The 19,596-nt window shown below is 43.9% G+C and overlaps 2 protein-coding genes across 3 annotated transcripts; one reads left to right on the forward strand and one right to left on the reverse strand.

Moving 5' to 3' along the window:
- The first annotated feature begins 13,431 nt into the window (after positions 1-13,431).
- LOC9649544 (pentatricopeptide repeat-containing protein At4g02750) lies at positions 13,432-14,664 on the forward strand. Its single transcript, XM_024681456.1, has one exon. The coding sequence runs from the start codon at positions 13,432-13,434 to the stop codon at positions 14,662-14,664; it is 1,233 nt and encodes a 410-aa protein (XP_024537224.1).
- On the reverse strand, positions 14,442-16,419 carry LOC9649172. 2 transcript variants are annotated; one of them, XR_002993128.1, is made up of 11 exons: positions 16,365-16,419; positions 16,102-16,283; positions 15,826-16,044; positions 15,674-15,766; positions 15,502-15,603; positions 15,341-15,430; positions 15,179-15,293; positions 15,035-15,120; positions 14,899-14,982; positions 14,682-14,845; positions 14,442-14,620 (listed from the first exon to the last, which is right to left on the reverse strand). XR_002993128.1 is itself a non-coding variant. In XM_002976659.2 (10 exons), the coding sequence occupies exons 2-10, from the start codon at positions 16,270-16,272 to the stop codon at positions 14,774-14,776; spliced, it is 1,032 nt and encodes a 343-aa protein (XP_002976705.1). In that variant the 5' UTR covers positions 16,273-16,283; positions 16,365-16,419; the 3' UTR covers positions 14,651-14,773. The 2 variants fall into 2 exon arrangements, 1 of the variants encoding a protein (XP_002976705.1); XM_002976659.2 differs by lacking the exon at positions 14,442-14,620 and having other exon boundaries at positions 14,651-14,845.
- Between the last annotated feature and the right edge of the window lie 3,177 nt (positions 16,420-19,596).

The raw sequence follows: 19,596 nt of genomic DNA on the forward strand, positions 1-19,596 counted from the left end.
TTCTGTTGGCAGCTCACCTCTCTGGTGAGCTTCCCGTGCCTCTAGATTCCTCAGGAACACTTCTTGTGCTAGACCATCGTTCTCATATGCTGCCCGCACATCATTCCAGAAGGTTGCTGTTGCGCTGGATATTGCCAACCTCAAGCTCACTTTTCGACTTAGTGCATCCGCCCCGATGTTGCTCTTCCCAGGCTTGTACAGAATTTCGCAATCAAACTCGGCCAAGGCATTGGCCCACCGACCTTGTTTCCCTCTCAGGTCGGGCTGTGACAAGAAGTGTTTCGTTGCCACATTGTCCGTATAAACCTTGAAGTGTCTCCTAAGGTAGTGTCACCACTCCTTGAGCGCCTTGACCACCGCAAATAATTCCTTCTTGTGGGTAGGCCACTTCCGTTGAGCCTTGTCCAACTTCTTCGAGAAGAACACTACCGGATGGTTGTCTTGCTTCAAAACTGCGCCTAACACAAAGTCTGAAGCATCCGTTTCTACCTCAAAGTCCTTACCAAAGTCTGGTAATGCCAATACGGGAGCCTTCCTCAACTTCCCTTTGAGGTGGACGAATGCCGCCTCGCATTCCGCTGTCCATACCATCTTCCCTTTTCTTGTTTGGTCTGTTAAGGGCAGGGCTACTCTCGAATAGTGTCTGATAAACTTTCGATAGTAGTTGCATAGCCCCAAGAATGCCCTCAACTCGTGTACATTCAATGGTCACTCCCATTCCTAGATCGCTTGGACCTTTTCCGGGTCCACCTTGAGCCCATCCTGGCCCACCACATGCCCGAGAAACTTTACCTCTTGTTGAGCAAAGTCACATTTGCTCTCCTTGGTATACAATTTGTGTTCCTTTAGTTTCTCAAACACCTTCACCAAGTGTTCGGCATGCTCCTTTAGCGTCTCACTATAGATCAGGATGTAGATGACCATGAAGTGATTCAGATAGGGTACAAAGATGTCGTTCATCAGCATTGAAAACATTGCCGGCGCATTGCACAGCCTAAAGGGCATCATTAGAAACTCAAAGCTCCCATACCTTGTTCGACAGGTTGTCTTCTCAACATCTTCCTCGGCTACCCTGATCTGGTAGTATCCTGACCTTAGGTCAATCCTCGAGAAGTATTTTGCCTTTCCCAACCTATCGAACAGGTCCTCAATCCTGAGGAAAGGGTACTTGTTCTTCTTTGTATACTTGTTGAGCAACCGGTAGTCTATGCACATGCGCATAGATCCATCTTTCTTTTTCACAAATAACACCGGCGCCCCATATGGCGATTTGCTCAACCAAACATACACTTTGTCCACCAACTCCTCCAGTTGGCGCTTGAGCTCCTTAAGTTCTTTCTCGTTCAAACAATAGGGGGGACAAACCATCACCTCAGCACCCTCGACCAGCTCAATCTTATGTTCTATCGGTCGTGCGGGGGGCAACCCCGCCGGTAACTCCTCCGGCATGGTATCCTGGAATTGGTCCAACACCCATTGGATCACTAAAGGTACTTCTTCCGTTCCTGTCTTTTTGTCACTCTTCACCGAAAGTAAGCACAAAAATGCTGCCTTAGTTCCTTTAGTGAGTTGTCCTCTCGTGGACACCAAGTTTAAGCAAGATTCTTTGGCCTGGCTTTGCCCTACCTTTAGATCCTGGGCCTCCACCCTGGACCTTCTTCCTTGGGCATTCGCCAGTACCACAAGGTTTCTACCTTGTCCATGCAGGGCTACCACGAACCGATTGAACCAGTCCATTCCGAAGATCACGTCAAATCCTGCCATGTCTAACACGGTGAAATCCATGTCCACTTTCCATGTCCCTACTTCGACTCTCGCTTGTCGAAGTACCTCATCGGTGCTTTGGCTACCTTGAATAAACTCTATAGTCCTTGGTTTGCCTAGCCGCTGCACCGTTAGTCCGGCTTGCCGAACTATGTCTGCAGCCACAAAATTATTCAAAGCACCCGTGTCAATAAGGATCTTAACAAAGCTACCTCCGAGCTTCCCCCGGAGGGCTAGTAGATGTCCCGAACGACTCTCTACCAAAGTTGCTAGTGTAATGAGTAACTTTGAGTTAGGGACTGGATCACATACCTTAGTTTGGACTTCACCCGACTTGATGGCCATATTGGCTTTGGCCTTCTTCGGGTAAGGACATTCCCTTAAAAAGTGTCCCACTTCACCGCAGTTGTAGCATATGTTGTTTCCCACGCTGCTATACGACTCGACCTTTTTATCCATGGGTTTGTCTCTTTTCGCTTGACTCCCCCACGTACTCGCTCGCTGGCCACTAGATTTGCCTTTCCGGAACCCCGAGGACTCATTCTTAGAGAAACTCTTCTTGAATTTCCCTCTGCTAAACATTCCCCTTGGTTTGGCCCCTTTGCTAAATGTGGATCCCGACCCCGTCGTGTTCCCCTTTCGCAGGTTATCGTTGAAATGCACCTTGATGGCCGCATCCAACGCTTCCTTGTAGTTGGTCGAGTTCCACCGCATCACTTCACCGTGAGCCCAGGTTTGAAAACCTGATATGAAGGCATGGAACGCATCCATATCCCCCATGTCCGTGACAAGTATCCTCTTTGCCATAAACCCATTCACATACTCCTGAATGGTTCCAGTCTGCTTCAGCCTACTCAGCTCGTCCCTTAGATATGCAGAGTAGCATTCGGAGGAACGTAAATTGCGCGGATCCTCGCCTTTATCATTTCCCAAGTGGCCACCGGTCCTTCGTTGGCCTCTGTCTTTTTCCACCAAGACTTGGCATTATCTGCCAAGTATGGTTTTGCACATGGGACTTTCTCCGAGCTTGGTAATCGCAACGCTCGGAAATAGTCCTCCATATTGTAAAACCAATCCTCCACCACCTTATAGTCATTCACTCCCTTGAAGACCGGTGGGGGCTTTGGTTTGTACTTGGGAACTGCCTGAGGGACTGATTCCACTTCGGTCTGTTCGACCTTGTCTGGTTTTACCTCAGTCCCTACCGAAGGGTCCGCACCTTCTGCTCTGCCAGCATCCGCAGTCTTTCGCTTTTTCTTCCGCTTCTCATCACGCTTTAGCTTGCATACGAGAGTCTCCAGTAGGGCATTGGTCTGCACCAATTGTCCTTCTAGAACATCCAATCGAGCCTTGGACAACCGAACCTCGCCACCGGACTCCTGCTTGGAAGTTTCCTCACTGGAGTCCTCCTCGTGCAAGGATTCCTCATCCATAGCCTCTTGTTCGACCGGAGGCTCTAGCTCTGGCGGAGGTTCCATCTCCGCCTGGGTTCGCTTATGCCCTGCCCTTGCTATTTCCCAGCAATCCGCCTCTATCCTTCATTAGAACTGAGGAAAAGGCTCCGATACCAAATTGTAAGCCACAAATTTTTCCTTTCCAATTTGCCAGCTTACCTCGCTATCCGACCAACTTTGCCTTGGCTTGTGCTAAGTTCCCTCACCAAAGTTCTCGCCTATGGTACCAGCTCCTACTTGGTCCTACTTGGTTTCAGCTACTCACTGCACGAGCAACGGAGTGTTAGCCATCCATCTACGGATTCCCAAATCTCTCCCAATCCCCCTCCCCGGGTTAGACTGGACTTAAGGTTTGGCTACACTCCCCGCAAGCATAAGCAGCCAAGCACACCAAGCCTCCAGATTCCTAACACCCCTTGCTACCACAAGACTTGATCATGGGACCCTCTAAATCCCAAGCCTTGGGTGCAACACTTGCTTCGGGACGTCGGGGAGAAACACCGTGGCCTACCGGCCCGGTATGGGTACCTCTACCCTCCCACTTCCATCCCGAAGGGAAGGCCCAAGCCCCTAGGAAGGGTGAGGACCAATGAGCCACAAGGTACTCAAGTGGGGCACCACTCCACATGAGCCGGGAGCATCGCAGTCGGTTTCCCTTTCGGGAGTGGGAGCTGCTCTTGAGCACTTCCCTGGGTGGCCCCTCCGGCACCACTCAAGCCCATGCTCACTCTCACCCAAGGCCCCTCGACCCTAGTCTCAACCTCAAGTCGGTTTGGAAGCCGCACTAGAGAGTTCCTTCAAGACTGGTTCCTAGACCTCACTATCCCTACTATACTTTTGGAACCCCCTGCACCCCCTTCCCCCCCCCGCCCCCCCCCCCCCCGGGAGACACACGCTTTGGGCTTTCACCCCTTGAGCTGTATTAGTATGTGGACTTAGTCTCAGAATTGATCTCAGACTCGATCTCGGACCCGACTTCGGACTCGGTCTCGGACTCGATCTCGGACCTGATCTCAAACTCGACTTCAGACTCGACTTTGGGCTCGGTCTTAGACCTGATTTGGATCTCGGACTCCGTCTCGAACTCGGTCTCGATCTCGGTCTCCGATTTGGCCTCGGCTCGATCCCGGACTCTATCTCAAACTCGGTCTCAGAGTCGGTCTTGGACTCGATCTTCGACTCGGTCCCATCCGATGAACTCTTTGTCATTTCAGTCAAGCTTTCGGGGATCCTTTAGCCTACGACATCTTGGGGAGTCAGTTCCTTACAAAGAGTTGGTGGACAAAAGGTATGTTAGGTTGAGCAAGTCACCATATGGGGCGCCGGTGTTATTTGTGAAAAAGAAAGATGGATCTATGTGCATGTGCATAGACTACCAGTTGCTCAACAAGTATACAAAGAAGAACAAGTACCCTTTCCTCAGGATTGAGGACCTGTTCGATAGGTTGGGAAAGGCAAAATACTTCTCGAGGATTGACCTAAGGTCAGGATACTACCAGATCAGGGTAGCCGAGGAAGATGTTGAGAAGACAACCTGTCGAACAAGGTATGGGAGCTTTGAGTTTCTAATGATGCCCTTTAGGCTGTGCAATGCGCCGGCAATGTTTTCAATGCTGATGAACGACATCTTTGTACCCTATCTGAATCACTTCATGGTCATCTACATCCTGATCTATAGTGAGACGCTAGAGGAGCATGTCGAACACTGGACAAAGGTGTTTGAGAAACTAAGGGAACACAAATTATATGCTAAAGAGAGCAAATGTGACTTTGCTCAACAAGAGGTAAAATTTCTCAGGCATGTGGTGGGCCAGGACGAGCTCAAGGTGGACCCTAAGAAGGTCCAAGCGATCTAGGAATGGAAGCGACCATCGAATGTACATGAGTTGAGGGTGTTCTTGGGGCTATGCAACTACTACCGAAAGTTTATCAAACACTATTCGAGAGTAGCCCTACCCTTAATGAACCAAACAAGTAAAGGGAAGATGGTATGGACAGCAAAATGCGAGGGGGCATTTGTCCACCTCAAAGGGAAGTTGAGGAAGACACCCGTGTTAGCGTTACCCGACTTTGGTAAGGACTTTGAGGTAGAAACAGATGCTTTAGACTTTGTGTTGGGCGCAGTTTTGAAGCAAGACAACCATCCAGTGGCATTCTTCTCGAAGAAGTTGAACAAGGCTCAGCGAAAGTGTCTGCCCACAAGAAGGAATTATTTGCGGTGGTCAAGGCGCTCAAGGAGTGGTGACACTACCTTGGGAGGCATTTCAAAGTTTACACGGATAATGTGGCAACGAAACACTTCTTGTCACAACCCGACCTAAAAGGGAAACAAAGTCGGTGGGTCAATGCTTTGGCTGAGTTTGATTGCGAGATTTTATATAAACCTGGGAAGAGCAACATCGTGGCAGATGCTCTAAGTCGAAAAACAAGCTTGAAGTTGGCAATATCTAGCGCAATAGCAACCTTTTGGGATGATGTGCAAACAGTGTATGAGAATGATGGACGAGCACAAGAAGCTCACAAGGTGTTGCTGAGGAACCAAGAGGCACGAGAAGCTCACAAGAGAGGTGAGTTGCCAACATAAGAGAAAACAAGTTATGCAGAACACAATGGACTCATCTATTATAAACAAATGAGGTGTATGTTCCAGAAGGGGTACTAAGGAAGATAGCCTTAGAAGAGTGTCATGATAGACCTCTTGCAGGACACAGTGGAGTGCCCAAGACGATGGGCTTACTCAAGAGGAAGTATCACTGGCCAGATATGGCTAAGGATGTCCAAGACTATATAAAGATATGTCTAACATGTCAGCAGGTCAAAGCCGTGACTAAGGCTAGTGGGGGTTTGTTACAAAGCATCCCAATTCCAGATCAGCCGTGGAAATATCTTATGATAGACTTCATCATGAGACTCCTCCCAAGCAAGGGGTTCGATACAATATTCGTGGTAGTGGACCGATTTTCGAAGATGGCACATTTCATACCCACCACAACGGAAGTGGATGTGGAAGGTGTGGCAAAGCTGTTTTTCGAACAAGTGGTTTGAGTGCAGGGAAGGCCAGAAGAAATCATCTCAGATCGAGATAAGATCTTCACCAGTAGGTTCTGGAGAACTCTCCTGAAACAGTATCGCACCAAGTTGAAATTCAACATAGCCTATCACCCACAGACAGGTATTGGGTATTAAGTTAAGTTTGATGGCACTAACACTTCTTGACAGATGGACAAATGGAAAGGGTGAATAAGCAGTTGGAGGATTATTTGCGATGTTATGTCTCGGGAGACCAAACCGATTGGGTAAGTCATTTAGGACTTGCGGAAATGTGCTATAACAACTCACCACACTTGAGTATCAGGGTGAGTCCATGAGAAGTCATCAATGGGCGAGTTATTGAAGGTCTTATGGAACTTGGCATGGTCGAGTATCATGGAGAGTTTCCCGCAGTGGAGGCATTCACAATGAAAAGACTCAACATTTGGAATCTAGTGAGGGATTCTTTGGAACAAGCTCAACAAAGGCAAACCAAGTACGTGAACCAAAAGTGCCGAGATGTAGAATTCCAAACTAGGGAGAAGGTGTGGCTGAACACCAAGAACCTCAGGCTACCAAGTGGGATCAGTCGAAAGTTGACCCAAAGGTAAAAATGCATGTATTCCTATAAATGAGTTGATCTTGATTTCCTTAAGTAGGTTCGTGGGGCCTTACAAGATTGAGGCACGAATCAGTAAAGTGGCTTACCGTCTCCGACTTCTTCGAGAGATGGGGAAGATGCACCTAGTGTTCCACGTGAACTTACTCAAGCCATACTTTGAGGATCCACTTCACAAGGACCAATTAAGTCTTTTACCTGAGATTATTCAAGGGAAAGAGGGAATACGAAGTTGAGGCCATCCTCAATGCGTGCAAAAGCAAGCGATAAGGACGCGAGGTGAGAAAGTTCCATGTGAAATGGAAAGGATTTCCACACTGCGAAGCAACATGGGAACCAAAGGAGAACCTAGCAAACGCGCGAGATCTAGTGAAGGAATTTCTACAAGGCAAAACTCTATGTACTTATACAAAGTTTAATTAAAGTATCAATTTGCGAAGTTGAGCAATGGCATATGTTGGGATCCAAAGACGCATCGAAGGTAAGCTAATAAGCATAGGTTAGCTAAGTCAACTAGGCATAAGGAACTACACCCGACTCCCCACGGGGATGTCGAATCCGTAGATGTATTCTATGGAGATTGGGTTTGAGTCCCAACCCCCTAGTAAAGCAAGGCTAGGTTCAAGTCCCGACCCCATACTAGGGCGTGGTGAAGTGAGGGGTATAAGGACATTTATATTCCGTTGTCATGGGCTCTTGGCCGGGGAGGTTAACTTAGGCACACCGCTAAGTGGGGGGATGCCCCCGGAGACATGGGCAACAAGTCATAGGATTAAAAAGAGGCATTCGATGTGGGTATCGAACTTCTTCTATGGGTGGTGGAGTTGCAAGGAACCAACTCCCTGAGGTGTCGTAGGCTAAAGGATCCCCGAAAGCACGACCGAAATGGTAAAGAGTTCATCGGATGGGACCGAGTCCGAGATCGAGTCCAAGACCGACTCTGAGACCAAGTTCGAGATAGAGTTCGAGATCGAGTCCGAGGCTGACTCCGAGACCAAGTTCGAGACTGAGTTTGAGACTAAGTTCGAGACAGAGTCCGAGATCCGAGATCGGGTTCGAGACCGAGTCCGAGGTCAAGTCCAAAGTCGAGTCCGAGATCAGGTCCAAGGTCGAGTCCGAGATCAAGTCCAAGACCGAGTCCGAGTACTAATACAAGTCAAGGGGTGAAAGCCCAAAGCGTGTGTCTCCTAAGGGGGGGGACTACAGGGGGTTCCAAAAGTATAGTAGGGATAGTGAGGTCTAGGAACCAATCTTGAAGGAACTCTCTAGTGGTGATTCCAAACTGATTTGAGGTTGAGACTAGGGCCGAGGGGCCTTGGGTGGGAGTGGGCATGACTAAGCAGCCAAGCATACCAAGCTTCCAAATTCCTAACCTCCCTTGGTATAACAAGACTTGATCATGGGACCCTCTAAATCCCAAGCCTTAGGTGCAACACTTGCTTCGGGACACTGAGGCGAAACACCATGGTTTAACGGCCTAGTATAGGTACCTCTACCCCGCCCCCCCCCCCCCCCCCCCCCCCCCCCCCACTTCCATCCTGAAGGGAAGCCCAAGCCCCTAGGAAGGACGAGGACCAATGAGCCGCAAGGTACTCAAGTGAGGCACCACTCCACATGAGTTGGGAGAACCGCAGTCGATTTCCCTTCCGGGAGTGGGAGCTACTCTTGAGCACTTCCTTGGATGACCCCTCTGGCACCACCCGATGGCTAACGCTCCGTTACTCGTACAATAAGTAGCTGAAACCAAGTAGAACCAAATAGGAGCTGGTACAATAGGCGGGAACCTTGGCGAGGGAACTTAGCTAAAGCCAAGGCAGTGTTGGGTTGGATAGACAAGGTAAGCTGGCAAATTAGAAAGGAAAAATTTGTGGCTAACAAGTACCTATAAAGCTTGTGTAAGGCCATAGTGTTTCGAAATGTTATCCCAAAGTTTTAAATGGTGGAAAGGAAGATGAGCAATCCTCTTGCATAGTGACCAAAGGCATAATCACATGGTAAGGAAGTCTCAAAGGTCAGTGGGATATAGTGGTTGGGCCTTCGAGCCCTTACTTAGTGGTAGTGTTAGTGAACACAACCATGGATGGAGAAGGACTTGATGGGGACCAAAGAAAGGATATCAAGGAAAGGTGTTCTCTATGTCTTTAGGCATCTTAAGGATGCTAAAGGGTGATTCTAGGATGATTACTCGTGGATGAAGGACCCATTCTTTGAAAAACAAAACTATGGTATAGCTTTGGATTATATCTATTTACCCTTGTCTCATTAGTGAGCACTTGGATCAAGTGCAAAAGTTAAGTGGTGCCATTTATGGGGTTAGCATATCCCCAAGTCCGGAATAGAACTTATAAAGGTTATGAGTGAGACTTATCCAAGTGGTCAAAAGTGTAGTTAAATGAATGGAAAATTTAATTGCTTATATGATAACAATCTTTCATAAGAGTGATTTTGTGATGTATTTATGTTTTTTCTTTTTGTGGAAGTCAAAATTTGTGAGTAACTCCTACCTGGATGATTGTAGTGATGGTGATAGTAGTAGAGTTGGATAAGATTGTTTGCCTCACTCGATTGACATAGTGGTGACTATGATATGGGGAAAGGGTTTTGTAAAACTTGGAGAAGGGCTACTCTATTGTGGAGTCTATATGGTTGGCCATGCCTCAATAGCTTGTATTGACAATAGATTTGGCCTATCAAGATTTCCATTAAAAGGCTCCCAATCAGACATTCTTTAATCCCTAGTGCAATTTGAATCCCAAACAATATGCTTCAAGGTAAGGAACCTTGTATATGCAATTAATTCTATTTGCTAATAGATTTTTTCTTATAATAAGAACAATGATTGTTGAGACTATATTCAAGATGAACTTATGGGTTTATTTGTTTGGTTTGTGCAAAGATCTCTATTAGCTGTTTAAAAATATGGCCAATTCTTAAATAGAGGTATTACAACCCACCTTTATGTATTTTTTTGGTAAGAGTAGTTGTTCTTTGTTTTCCTTGGCTAAGTCTAATTTTTTATTTGTTTAGAATATGATATTCTTAACTCTTTCACTAGCAACACTCTCTAGTTTTCCTCTAAAGAGAGACAAAAGCCAAGTAAGATTTCTTAGATTTCTCAAAAGTGTTGCATTAATGCTTCCACAGAAAAATTTAATTTTTATGTGTGATTGCATGATTTAGTGATTTGTTGTAGCCTATGAGGTTTGAGGACAACAAGAACATCACAATGATGCTTCCACAATGATCTGAAGATGATGTTCTAGTTAAATCTTCATTTGTTGGTAATCAAGAGCTAAGATTTTCCTAGAAACTAGGGTCTAACTCTAGTTCAAATCAGGGGGATTTGCAAGAGATTTGTCCAGGAAAGTGTGTGCTACAACTTGTGTAGACAATCGGAACCATTGGTTGTGCCGCTGGATGAGAGAGGAGCAAGGCAAGATTAGATCAGGTGAGGAAGTGGAGAGTGTTCTGAAAGGAGGTTGATGATCTGATCTACATTCAGATGGGTTGTAGCAATCACAAAGACATTTTTTGGATTGTGACAATGGTTGATTCTGATCTTTTTGATCTTTGCACTACCTTTTATGGAAGTCATCTTCTGAATAGACAACTTCATGAGGTGCACTTGTAGTGTGTCAATTTTTATGAAAATCACTAGGATTTTGCTAGGTTAGCACACAAATAGGAGCTGTGAACCCCATTCCTTCAGACAAGCAGTTGCAATCCATTTAATTCTTCATAGGCATTGATCTGGATCTAGAGTCACGCAGATCATTACCAATTAATACAAATTTAAAATATAAAACTGGAAATTTCAAAATAAATAATAAAATAATGTAATGTTTTTATTCAGATTACTTGCTCTTGAAATTTCTTCAAGATGGCTTATGCACAGACATCAGCTCACCAACTTCAAGTGGAAAGATTGGCTGAGTATAAGTTAAAAGGCCCCGGGTTTACATATCATAGCTATGACTGGAATGTCTCTAAGTTTTCATGATTAGGGACCACCACACTCACAAAGCCAGCCTAATAATTCATCACAAAAATCCAAACTTAAAACAGCTGAAAGGAAAAAAGCAAATATAAAAAGAAAAAACAGAACAAAACAAAACCGACACAAAATAGCAAACCTTGTGGAATACAGCTTTACAGCAAGAAACAAGCAAAAGAAGAGTTCAAAGCACATTTTGTATAGTACTAGAGCAAGTATGTGGTGAAGAGGGCTCCTTTGTGGTGCTGTTTGCAGCACTTGACCTATGGCTTTGAGAACACTATCAATTCACAAAAGTATTGTAGGTCAAACCACACAATAACTATTATAAGCAAAACAAGTGTTTAATTCATAGGCAAATGACATACACTTATATAGAAATTGGCTGGCCCATAAAATTGTTTATAGAGATTTTCAAGAGAACATAACATCATCTTGTTCTCAAGACCATCTTGCTCTCAAGCCATGGATGCGCCTGCAATGATTGAGCCAAGAACTATTGGCCACAAACAAAGCATCCCATGGAAAGGCAGTTATTTTGAAGAATGATGAGCAAGTGAAGGAATTTTTTCTAGGGGAGACACTCAAGCATACAGGCTTGCTAAAGTTCATGAGATCGAGTTGGCTGTTCTTTGTGAAGTTCATCACTAAGTTGTTTGGCTAAAATTTAAAACTTTAAAAGAGTTCATCATTTCCAGTTTATAGTTTTTATTTAGTTATTTGAATATATTTTTTTAAATTTTATTTCCCCATTTAAGAGAGAGAGAGAGAGAGAGAGAGAGAGAGAGAGAGAGAGAGAGAGAGAGAGAGTGTGAGTGTCTGGTCCACCTCAAGAGATCTCAATGCAATCCTGCACGGCCATTCAGCAAAAACTTTATCATACTGGAAATATAGCTCTAGAGCCCACAAACTGGGAGAATGCAAATTAAAAGGAAAAGATTTTACCATGTGGTCAAGTATAAAATTTTGCTTTAAGGAAATTCTTATAGCTTTCGAGATTATTTCGTTTCTGCAAAGGGCACACGATTGAAATTTTCACACTAGTTCCAGTAGAACGTGTCTGTATTTCTCATCCATGAAGCCGCTGCTGAGAACAAGGGCAAGGGTAGCAGAGACAGTTCCATCATGAATTTCTGGAAGGTCCTCACTTCTGACCTGCAACCCCTTCCAGATCATGCAATCTGGAGCATTCCATTTTTTCCTTTTGCATTGGTGGAACAAGCAGTGAAGACAATATTATTAATTGGGAGAAATATCTGCCTCAGTACTTAACCAGCAGGTTGAGTTTCTAAGCTGTGAAGGATGAGATACCATGTCTCATCAACATTAGTGACTGGAATCCACATGCTGATTTGCAGGCTCGTGCTCATGGGGTCAGACGAGCAAAGTAGGTATTAAAACTTGTTCCAGATGCTGTTACTCAAATTTTTTCATATGTCCAGGTGATGATCTAGATAGGCTCCGCTAATCAGTGCTTAGGGGAACTATTGAGGGGAGGATGATGAAGTTAACCAAGAAGAACATGGTGGTTGAGCATCTCGTGGCTGGACTATTCGCTCAAAATGCTTGGAAATGAGGGCTCGGGGTGTGAATACCTGAGCTGTATAATCTCACAGTTGAAGCTTTGGCTTTGCGGTGATATGGATGTCAAGAACCGGACCCGGAGCCACTGCCGCCGGTGGGGTAAGATGATATGATCTGGGGCTTGATGTCGTGGAGGCGCGCGCTGCTTTACAACCTTCCTTATGTTGGATTCTCATTGTCTTGTTAGAAAATGCAAGTTTAAATCAATGTGCAAGACAAATCAGGGGATGTGCCGGTTTGATCAGGGTGTTTTGGTCTACAAAGAAGATCAGATCACATTGATGCTTCAACAGGTGCGTGAGAACAAACGATTTGACTAGTTCATCACTGCTTTTGACCCGTTTTCTCCTTTGCAGATCCTTGGCGTATCAGCACACTGAGCAAGAAATATTTGAGCAGTACTTGTGGGGGTGACAATATAGGCAAAGTCTGGTAAGAACATTATGAATCCCTCGACATCATTGCTACCAAACTCCATGGACCAGAACCTCCTCCAGATCAACAACAACAACAAGCAAGATGATAAAGTTTTTTTTTTCTCTGTTTTTTATTTTATTTTTCATTTTTAGATTAAAATAAAGCTGCTTAGTACATAAAACTTGAAAAACTATATTGATACAATGTTAGTGAGGCCCTCCAAGGGTAATAAGGTCCAAGAGTGACCAGAGGTTTAAATTCAGTATTGACATGATATAACACAAATTTGTTTTCAAACAACAAATACAAGAATTAAAATTTAAGACCGCCTTAGCCATGAAAATGTCTGTCAGATGATGGCATTCCAAGATACACATTTCTCACGTTCATCTTCGGAACTGTTCTATGTGGAGTCTAAAACGCCCCTCAAAGTACCTATTCAGCGAGTAGATCGATAATACTGTTGTCCAGGCATTGCAGTTGCGTGACGTGATCAAAAGGCAAGCTTCATTCTTTTGGTTTTCTCACGGAAAAGCCTTTTCTAGGTCCGTGTTTTCTTATGGTTGGCAATGAGTCCTCCCTTGTGGAACAATCTTCTCGCAGCTTATGCAAAGGAAGGGCACTTCGATGAGGCCCGGAGGGCGTTCAAGAGAATGCCACAGTTCAGCATGGAGGCTTGCATTGCGATGTCCATCGCCTGCGTCAACAAAGGCAAACTCCAGTCCGCCCAGCGAGTCTTTGAGAAGTGCCACCACAAAGATATCCTATCCTGGAACTCTATCCTCGCAGCATTTGCAAGGAGCGGGCATCTCCTCGAGGCCAAGCTGGTGTTCAAGCGAATACCAAGACGTGATTTTGGATCCTTCAAAGGGATCATCGCAGCGTACGTGAAGAAAGGAAAGCCTCACAAAGGCAGGATGATCTTCCGAAGAATCCCGCAAACCTCACGGGTGTTGGATCCCGAGATATCGGAGATGCTGATCCGGGGATATGGAAGCCAGGGAATGGTGATGGAAGCCAAGAACGTCTTCGAGAGTATGCCTCAACCGAGCGCTTCGTGCTGGGCTGCCATGGTCGAGTGCTCCGTGAAGAACAAGCTGCTTGTCCAGGCCTCGTTGCTGCTAAACATTGCACCTCCACTCCAGGCTGCAGCTCTCGGGCGATTGATCCAAGCCTTTGGAGTGGAAGCCGGCGACTTCGACTCCGCCAAGAGACTCTTCGATGGCTTTCGCTCGGGATCCGGCGTGGAGGTCTGGAACACGATGCTTCGACTTTGCTGCACGGACGTCGGCAAGCTGGAGTTTGCAAAGGTGGTGTTTGACGCCATGCCCGAGCGGAACTTCTCGACGTGGGACTCCATCTTTGGTGCTTACTTGCGGCTCAAGAGCGTGGAGGAGTCGAGGATTCTGTTCGACAGTGTGCCGGAGAGAACAAGTAGCTGGTGGAGCTCGATGATCTCCGCGTATACTCGGCAAGGCTATCCGGCTCAAGCGTTGAGGCTGTTCAAGCTCATGGACCTGGATGGATTCCGGCCCGACTATGGAACTTACGGCACGGCTCTTTTCGTTTGCTCCAGCGATGCGGACAAGGATGTCGTTCGTAAAGCCATGAGAATGTCCAAGCAACAGAGAGCCCGAGAGACCGCTCCAGTCGACATTTCTTCTCCAGTCGATTCTCAGTCGATCTTGGAACCATGTTACGAGTTGGATCTACCATCGCCACAGCTTGCAAAGAAACAAACCAGACAAAAGCCACCACCTGGGACAATTTCGAAGAAACAATTCAAAGAACGGGAGAGCTGAAAGGAGGCCGTTCTTACTTTTGGTGGAGGACGAAACGTTACAGGCACTCACAAAAGCCTGAAGATCTTCTTGGCTAACTCCTCTTTTCTCTTTTTTTTTTTTTTTCCTTCTACTCGACAACAGCAAGGCTGGAGAGTAGCAGGCTGGCCTTTTGTATCGCTCTGGGAAGCTCTTGCATCACCTGAGAAGATTAAAAGGCAAAGTGAAGAAGGGAAGAGCGAATTGCGAAGTTACCTCCTCGCGATCGTCTTCAGCAGTGATGAGGTGGCCAACTTGGTTGAAGGCAGCAATGAGAACTTTGATCGGATCTTTCACGCCCTGTGCACGAGAAGAACTTTGCTGGAGCTTCGAAAAGTTTCGGTACGTTTACCTCTGGATAGACGTGGTAAAACGAGAATGCCTTGCGCTCGGACAAAACTGGAAGACACTCTACAGCCTTGGCACCAATTCGCATTCCTGTTTTCCAGCCCAAGAAACTTGTCAAAAATCTATCAAAGTTTTGTTCTCCTCGTACCTGTTGATAGATGTGAGACGTTTACGCCAAAAATGTGTGCCAGGAGTCTGAGACGTTTCTCTCTCGACTTTTCTTCGCTTTGGCCCGGCGATGGATTTGCTAATTGCTCAATGTACTGCAGAAAAAGTAGCCACCATTTTTCCAAGTGTGAGTGTTTCATACCTTCACATAGGCAAGCGTTTGAGTGTTTGGTTCTGGCAGAGTGGACAACGAGCTCTCTTTTTGCATCGCTGTTAGATCCGCTTCAATGGCCTGTTGGTTTTCATAGTTTCGTGGTCTCATGCATGCTTACGAGAACAAAAAAAACTTGGAGGAAAGCTTACCGAGGAACGATTCAAGCCTAGTTTGTCGTTGAAAATGGCAACGCTGTCTTCGATAGCAGCACAGATTTCGATGGCACTGCCTAATGCGCGGTACACTGCGCGCTAAGAAATACCACGAATCCATCAAAGTTTTCGTGTTCATGGTAGAGAAAGAAAAGGAGAAAACACTGACCTGGTCGACAAGGTATTGCACATATTTCTTCTCTCCAAACTTCCATTTCTCGAATGGAGGAAGCTTTCGCGGCTGCACAACCGCAATGTCTCCCTGCAAAACAAATCTCATTAACTTCGTTCTTCTTCTTCTTTTTTTTCTAGCAAAAATACCTTGCTTTCCAAGAGCTGAATTCGCTTCACAAGTTGCTCGTAGAATGGCAAGTCATTCCCAAAAGAGCTGGCCGATGGACTAAAACTCTTGAGCTTGAGCTTCTCAAGGTCCTCTGGATTCTCTCCTCCGTCCCACGACTCTACTTGCACAAAATCCACCTTTCCTTTCGCTGCGACCTCGGGATCAATGTGCAGCCTTCTCTTCCGGTGCTTCACTTCCTAAAGGAAGCAATTGCTTCTGCAAAGAACAAACAAAGCACAAAGAAAGTTCTATACCTTCTCCACTTCTTTCACCACACTCTTGAGCTCCTGCTGCTTTTTCGTAGCTGCCTCTTTCTTCTGTGGAGCACTCTGGCCAAATCCTCGTTTCGGAGGAATAGAATTTGTCACAACGAGCTTAAGTTTCACTGTCGGTGGCATAAGCGTCGAGATTGCAATATGCGCCATGGTGAGAGGACCTATATCCACAAACAAAACCGCAAATTCTACATGGGCGGGCCAGAAATGCCAATGCAGAATCCGAGAGTGATCTCGCTCACCGAAATGCGCCTACTCCAAACTTCTTTTTGGTTGATCCATCCAGATAGGTTTTTCAGAAAGGTTTTCTACATGGAGCCTGAGTTAAGCCAAGCCAACTACTAATGAATATAAATTTAATATAATAGTTTTCTTGAGACCAACAGATTCTTTCATCTTCTAAAATTAAATTCTAAACATTGAGAACTAGCTTTAGATTCTATGTGGAAGCTTTAGATACGTTAACTTTTAAAAACTAAATGACATAATTGAAACTATTATTATATATTTAAGATCACCTATTTTTGTCATGAATGTGATTATTGGTACTATAAGTTATGTGTCAATGAGTCTTTTTGGATATTATTATCTTCTATGACAGCAAAAAATAAGTATTGTTATACTCTTTATTAATATCATTTGTAGTTATTCAGCATGGCACTAGTGGATTGTTTTTAAACATGATTATGAATGATCAATTAAGGTTGTATGGATTAGTTTATTAGTTCAATTAGTTATTGTTATAAACTTTTATTAGATTGGATTGAAGGTAGTGCAAACGCAAGTTTAAGGTTTAATTAAGTTGAGTCCGAAAAGAAAATTATCAGAGATAAAGGATTAAATATGTAAATCATCTTCTTTTATTTAAAACAATAATCTGCAACAAAGTGTAATTTCATTATTCATATTTACATTATGCAATCAAGAATCCCTACATGTTAGTTATAATTGTCTTATAAATGGTGTGCCATGGATTGGATAGTGGTGAAGTGCTAAACTATTTTGCTTAAACATGCTCACAAAAGACTTTCATTGTAATGCTCAATTCTTTTTAAAGAACTTTGTTATTGCTCCTTGGGTAACTTAGTGTTAGATTATTTTTGAGTTAGACAGACAATAATATATACTTGTCTACGTTATAAATGAAGTGAGTGGTATTAAGTGTTATAAATCTATATCAATGAAGTGTGGCATTTATGTTACATTTTATCATTTGAGTCAATACTTGATACTAGTATAAACCTTTATAGTAGTGGTATAGGCTTAGTTTGTGATATCATTTGATTGATTATCAAGTTATTTGATTTTTATATCATGTTTTTTGTGATCATGAGCAATGTATTTACAAAGTTACTTAATCAAACAATAATCAACACTAAAAGGGTTGATGGTGATGCTAGTTTATTTGCAAGTAATAGCATTATTTTTCATGATCCATCATGTTAAGCTGGTGTTAATACCTTGGTTCCTTGAGATTTTGTCCATTAAAGTTTTGGAAAAGTTGTAATATTTATTTACTATAACTTGTTGGTGAATTTATAGGTTGTTGATTGTTGATGGGTAAATTGTTAACTAAAGAATGTGTGAAATTAAGGTAATTGCATTGTTAACACTTATGATAATAAAAGTGGCATTGTTACATCAAATGATAAGGAGTTTTTCTTAGAGCTTGATTTTTCATGTTATTTCTCTTGTTAATGTTTTGGCTACATACTAGATTTTAAAAGTGATTGAAGAAGAGTATTAGTGCAATATAAATATCCAAATATATAATCTTTATGATTGAGTATTAGGTATTCATTTTGGATGTCAATATCAAATATTGAACCATTCTATTTTCATAAAGTTATTATAAACTAATCAAGGGTTGAAGTTGAGTTTAGTTGCCTTAAACTTTATTTGGTAATCTGAATGATGTAACTTGAAAGGAAGGCAATTAAGTTGGATAAAGTTTAGAGTTAGCGTAGAAAAGTGGTTGATACTTATACCTTCTTCTTTAGTATTATACTTAGTGGCAAGTTGTATTTTATATTGGATTAAACTCTAGGAAAGTAGTAAGCTTTCACTAATCTTGACTTAGTCTTTGTGGCCTCTCACCTAATTGAGGATAATGATGTTTAACTTAATTGTTTGTAGTTAAATTATTAGTATTCATACTGTAGCTTTGTCTATTAAGAGGTTGTGTACATATATAAATCCCATCTTATAGTCTTTACTTTAGTTTTAGGTAAGTGCTAATTATTTATAACTAACCCATAAGTTTTTTAGTTATGCTTGGTGTCACGAATGTGATTTTGGGTATCGAAAGTTACTTGTCAACTAGTCCTTACGGACACTCTTACCTTACTGCCACGATAGCAAGAGGTCAATATTACTAGTTCCCTTTATCAGCCCCTCTTGTTCAAGTGTTAGTAAACTGGGCTTAACACCTATACTTAGCCAGATGGACATAAGGTAGGAACTCCTATGTGTTTTTAGCTGAACATACTCGGCCTAGCTCTTAGTTCTCTTTTGCTCTGTCTTGCACTGGCTTGACAAGAACCCTCGTGTATTGAAATTGATCTCTCAATATCACTGGATGATAGCTTACCGTGTCTACCAAACACCCTCACTATCATGCCCTTTGTGTTAGTCTCATTTCGGTCCCAAATATTATTTATAGAAAGTGTCTAGATTTGCTCATTTGACATATCTACAGAATGTAGAGATTGTCCTGAACACAATGGTGTTCGTCCCGTATCCAAATTCACAATCTAGCGATATTCCATAATTAGTAAGTTTCGAGCTTGTCTCAAAGACGAACTCCTAATACTAAGGGAAGCTTGGGGTGAAAGCCCAAAACGTGTGTTTCTGAGGGGGGCGGGGGGGGGGGGTGTGGGGTTCCAAATAAATAGTAGGGATAATGGGTAGGTCGGGCCCTGAGGCATAGTCTAGCTCCCATTTGCGTGCCTGTCCTTGTTCTGTGTCCGGTCTAAGCCCAAGTTCCATTCCATGCTAGCTGGTAGAGTACCCATATTCTTGCGTTAGGCCACCAGTATGCCGAAATAGCGCCAAACTTCATTTAGCTCCGTTTTGCGTGCTAGTCCTGGCATTGGGATGCTGGTTGCTTTAAGACTGTTCCAAGTCGCTCCGAACTCCTGTCCCTTCGCTCCTTAGGCTGTATGCTCAGAAGTTGCTCCATAGTTCGATTTTGTCACTCCTTGGCTCCATACTTGGGAGTTTGGCACCATTCCTTCATTCAATGGCCCAAGGCCCTGAACCTTGGATTCTACACCACTGTCCCTTGGACATGTGGCATATGTCATGTTTTGGTTCCACTTCATGGTGTTATCATATGGTAAATCACCATAGGATAAAGGGTCAAAACCATGTGTGCTACACTTGGACCTATTGACTAAACATGTTATGAATTCTTGTTATATAATTAGATCCGAGTAATCTATAAAAGTGTAATCTAGTTCTTATAGTTACATT

Source organism: Selaginella moellendorffii, unplaced genomic scaffold, assembly GCF_000143415.4.
Source record: "Selaginella moellendorffii unplaced genomic scaffold, v1.0 SELMOscaffold_31, whole genome shotgun sequence".
NCBI lineage: Eukaryota > Viridiplantae > Streptophyta > Lycopodiopsida > Selaginellales > Selaginellaceae > Selaginella > Selaginella moellendorffii.

What these genes read in the sequence shown, in the direction of transcription:
- LOC9649544 (XM_024681456.1), top strand. Translation starts at nt 13,432, where the DNA reads ATGAGTCCTCCCTTGTGGAACAATCTTCTCGCAGCTTATGCAAAGGAA.
- LOC9649172 (XM_002976659.2), bottom strand. Translation starts at nt 16,272, where the DNA reads ATGGCGCATATTGCAATCTCGACGCTTATGCCACCGACAGTGAAACTT. An exon ending in TGCAATACCTTGTCGACCAG is followed by an intron (nt 15,604 to 15,673) that starts GTCAGTGTTTTC and finishes GGTATTTCTTAG; the next exon opens with CGCGCAGTGTACCGCGCATT. An exon ending in AAACGCTTGCCTATGTGAAG is followed by an intron (nt 15,294 to 15,340) that starts GTATGAAACACT and finishes CTTTTTCTGCAG; the next exon opens with TACATTGAGCAATTAGCAAA.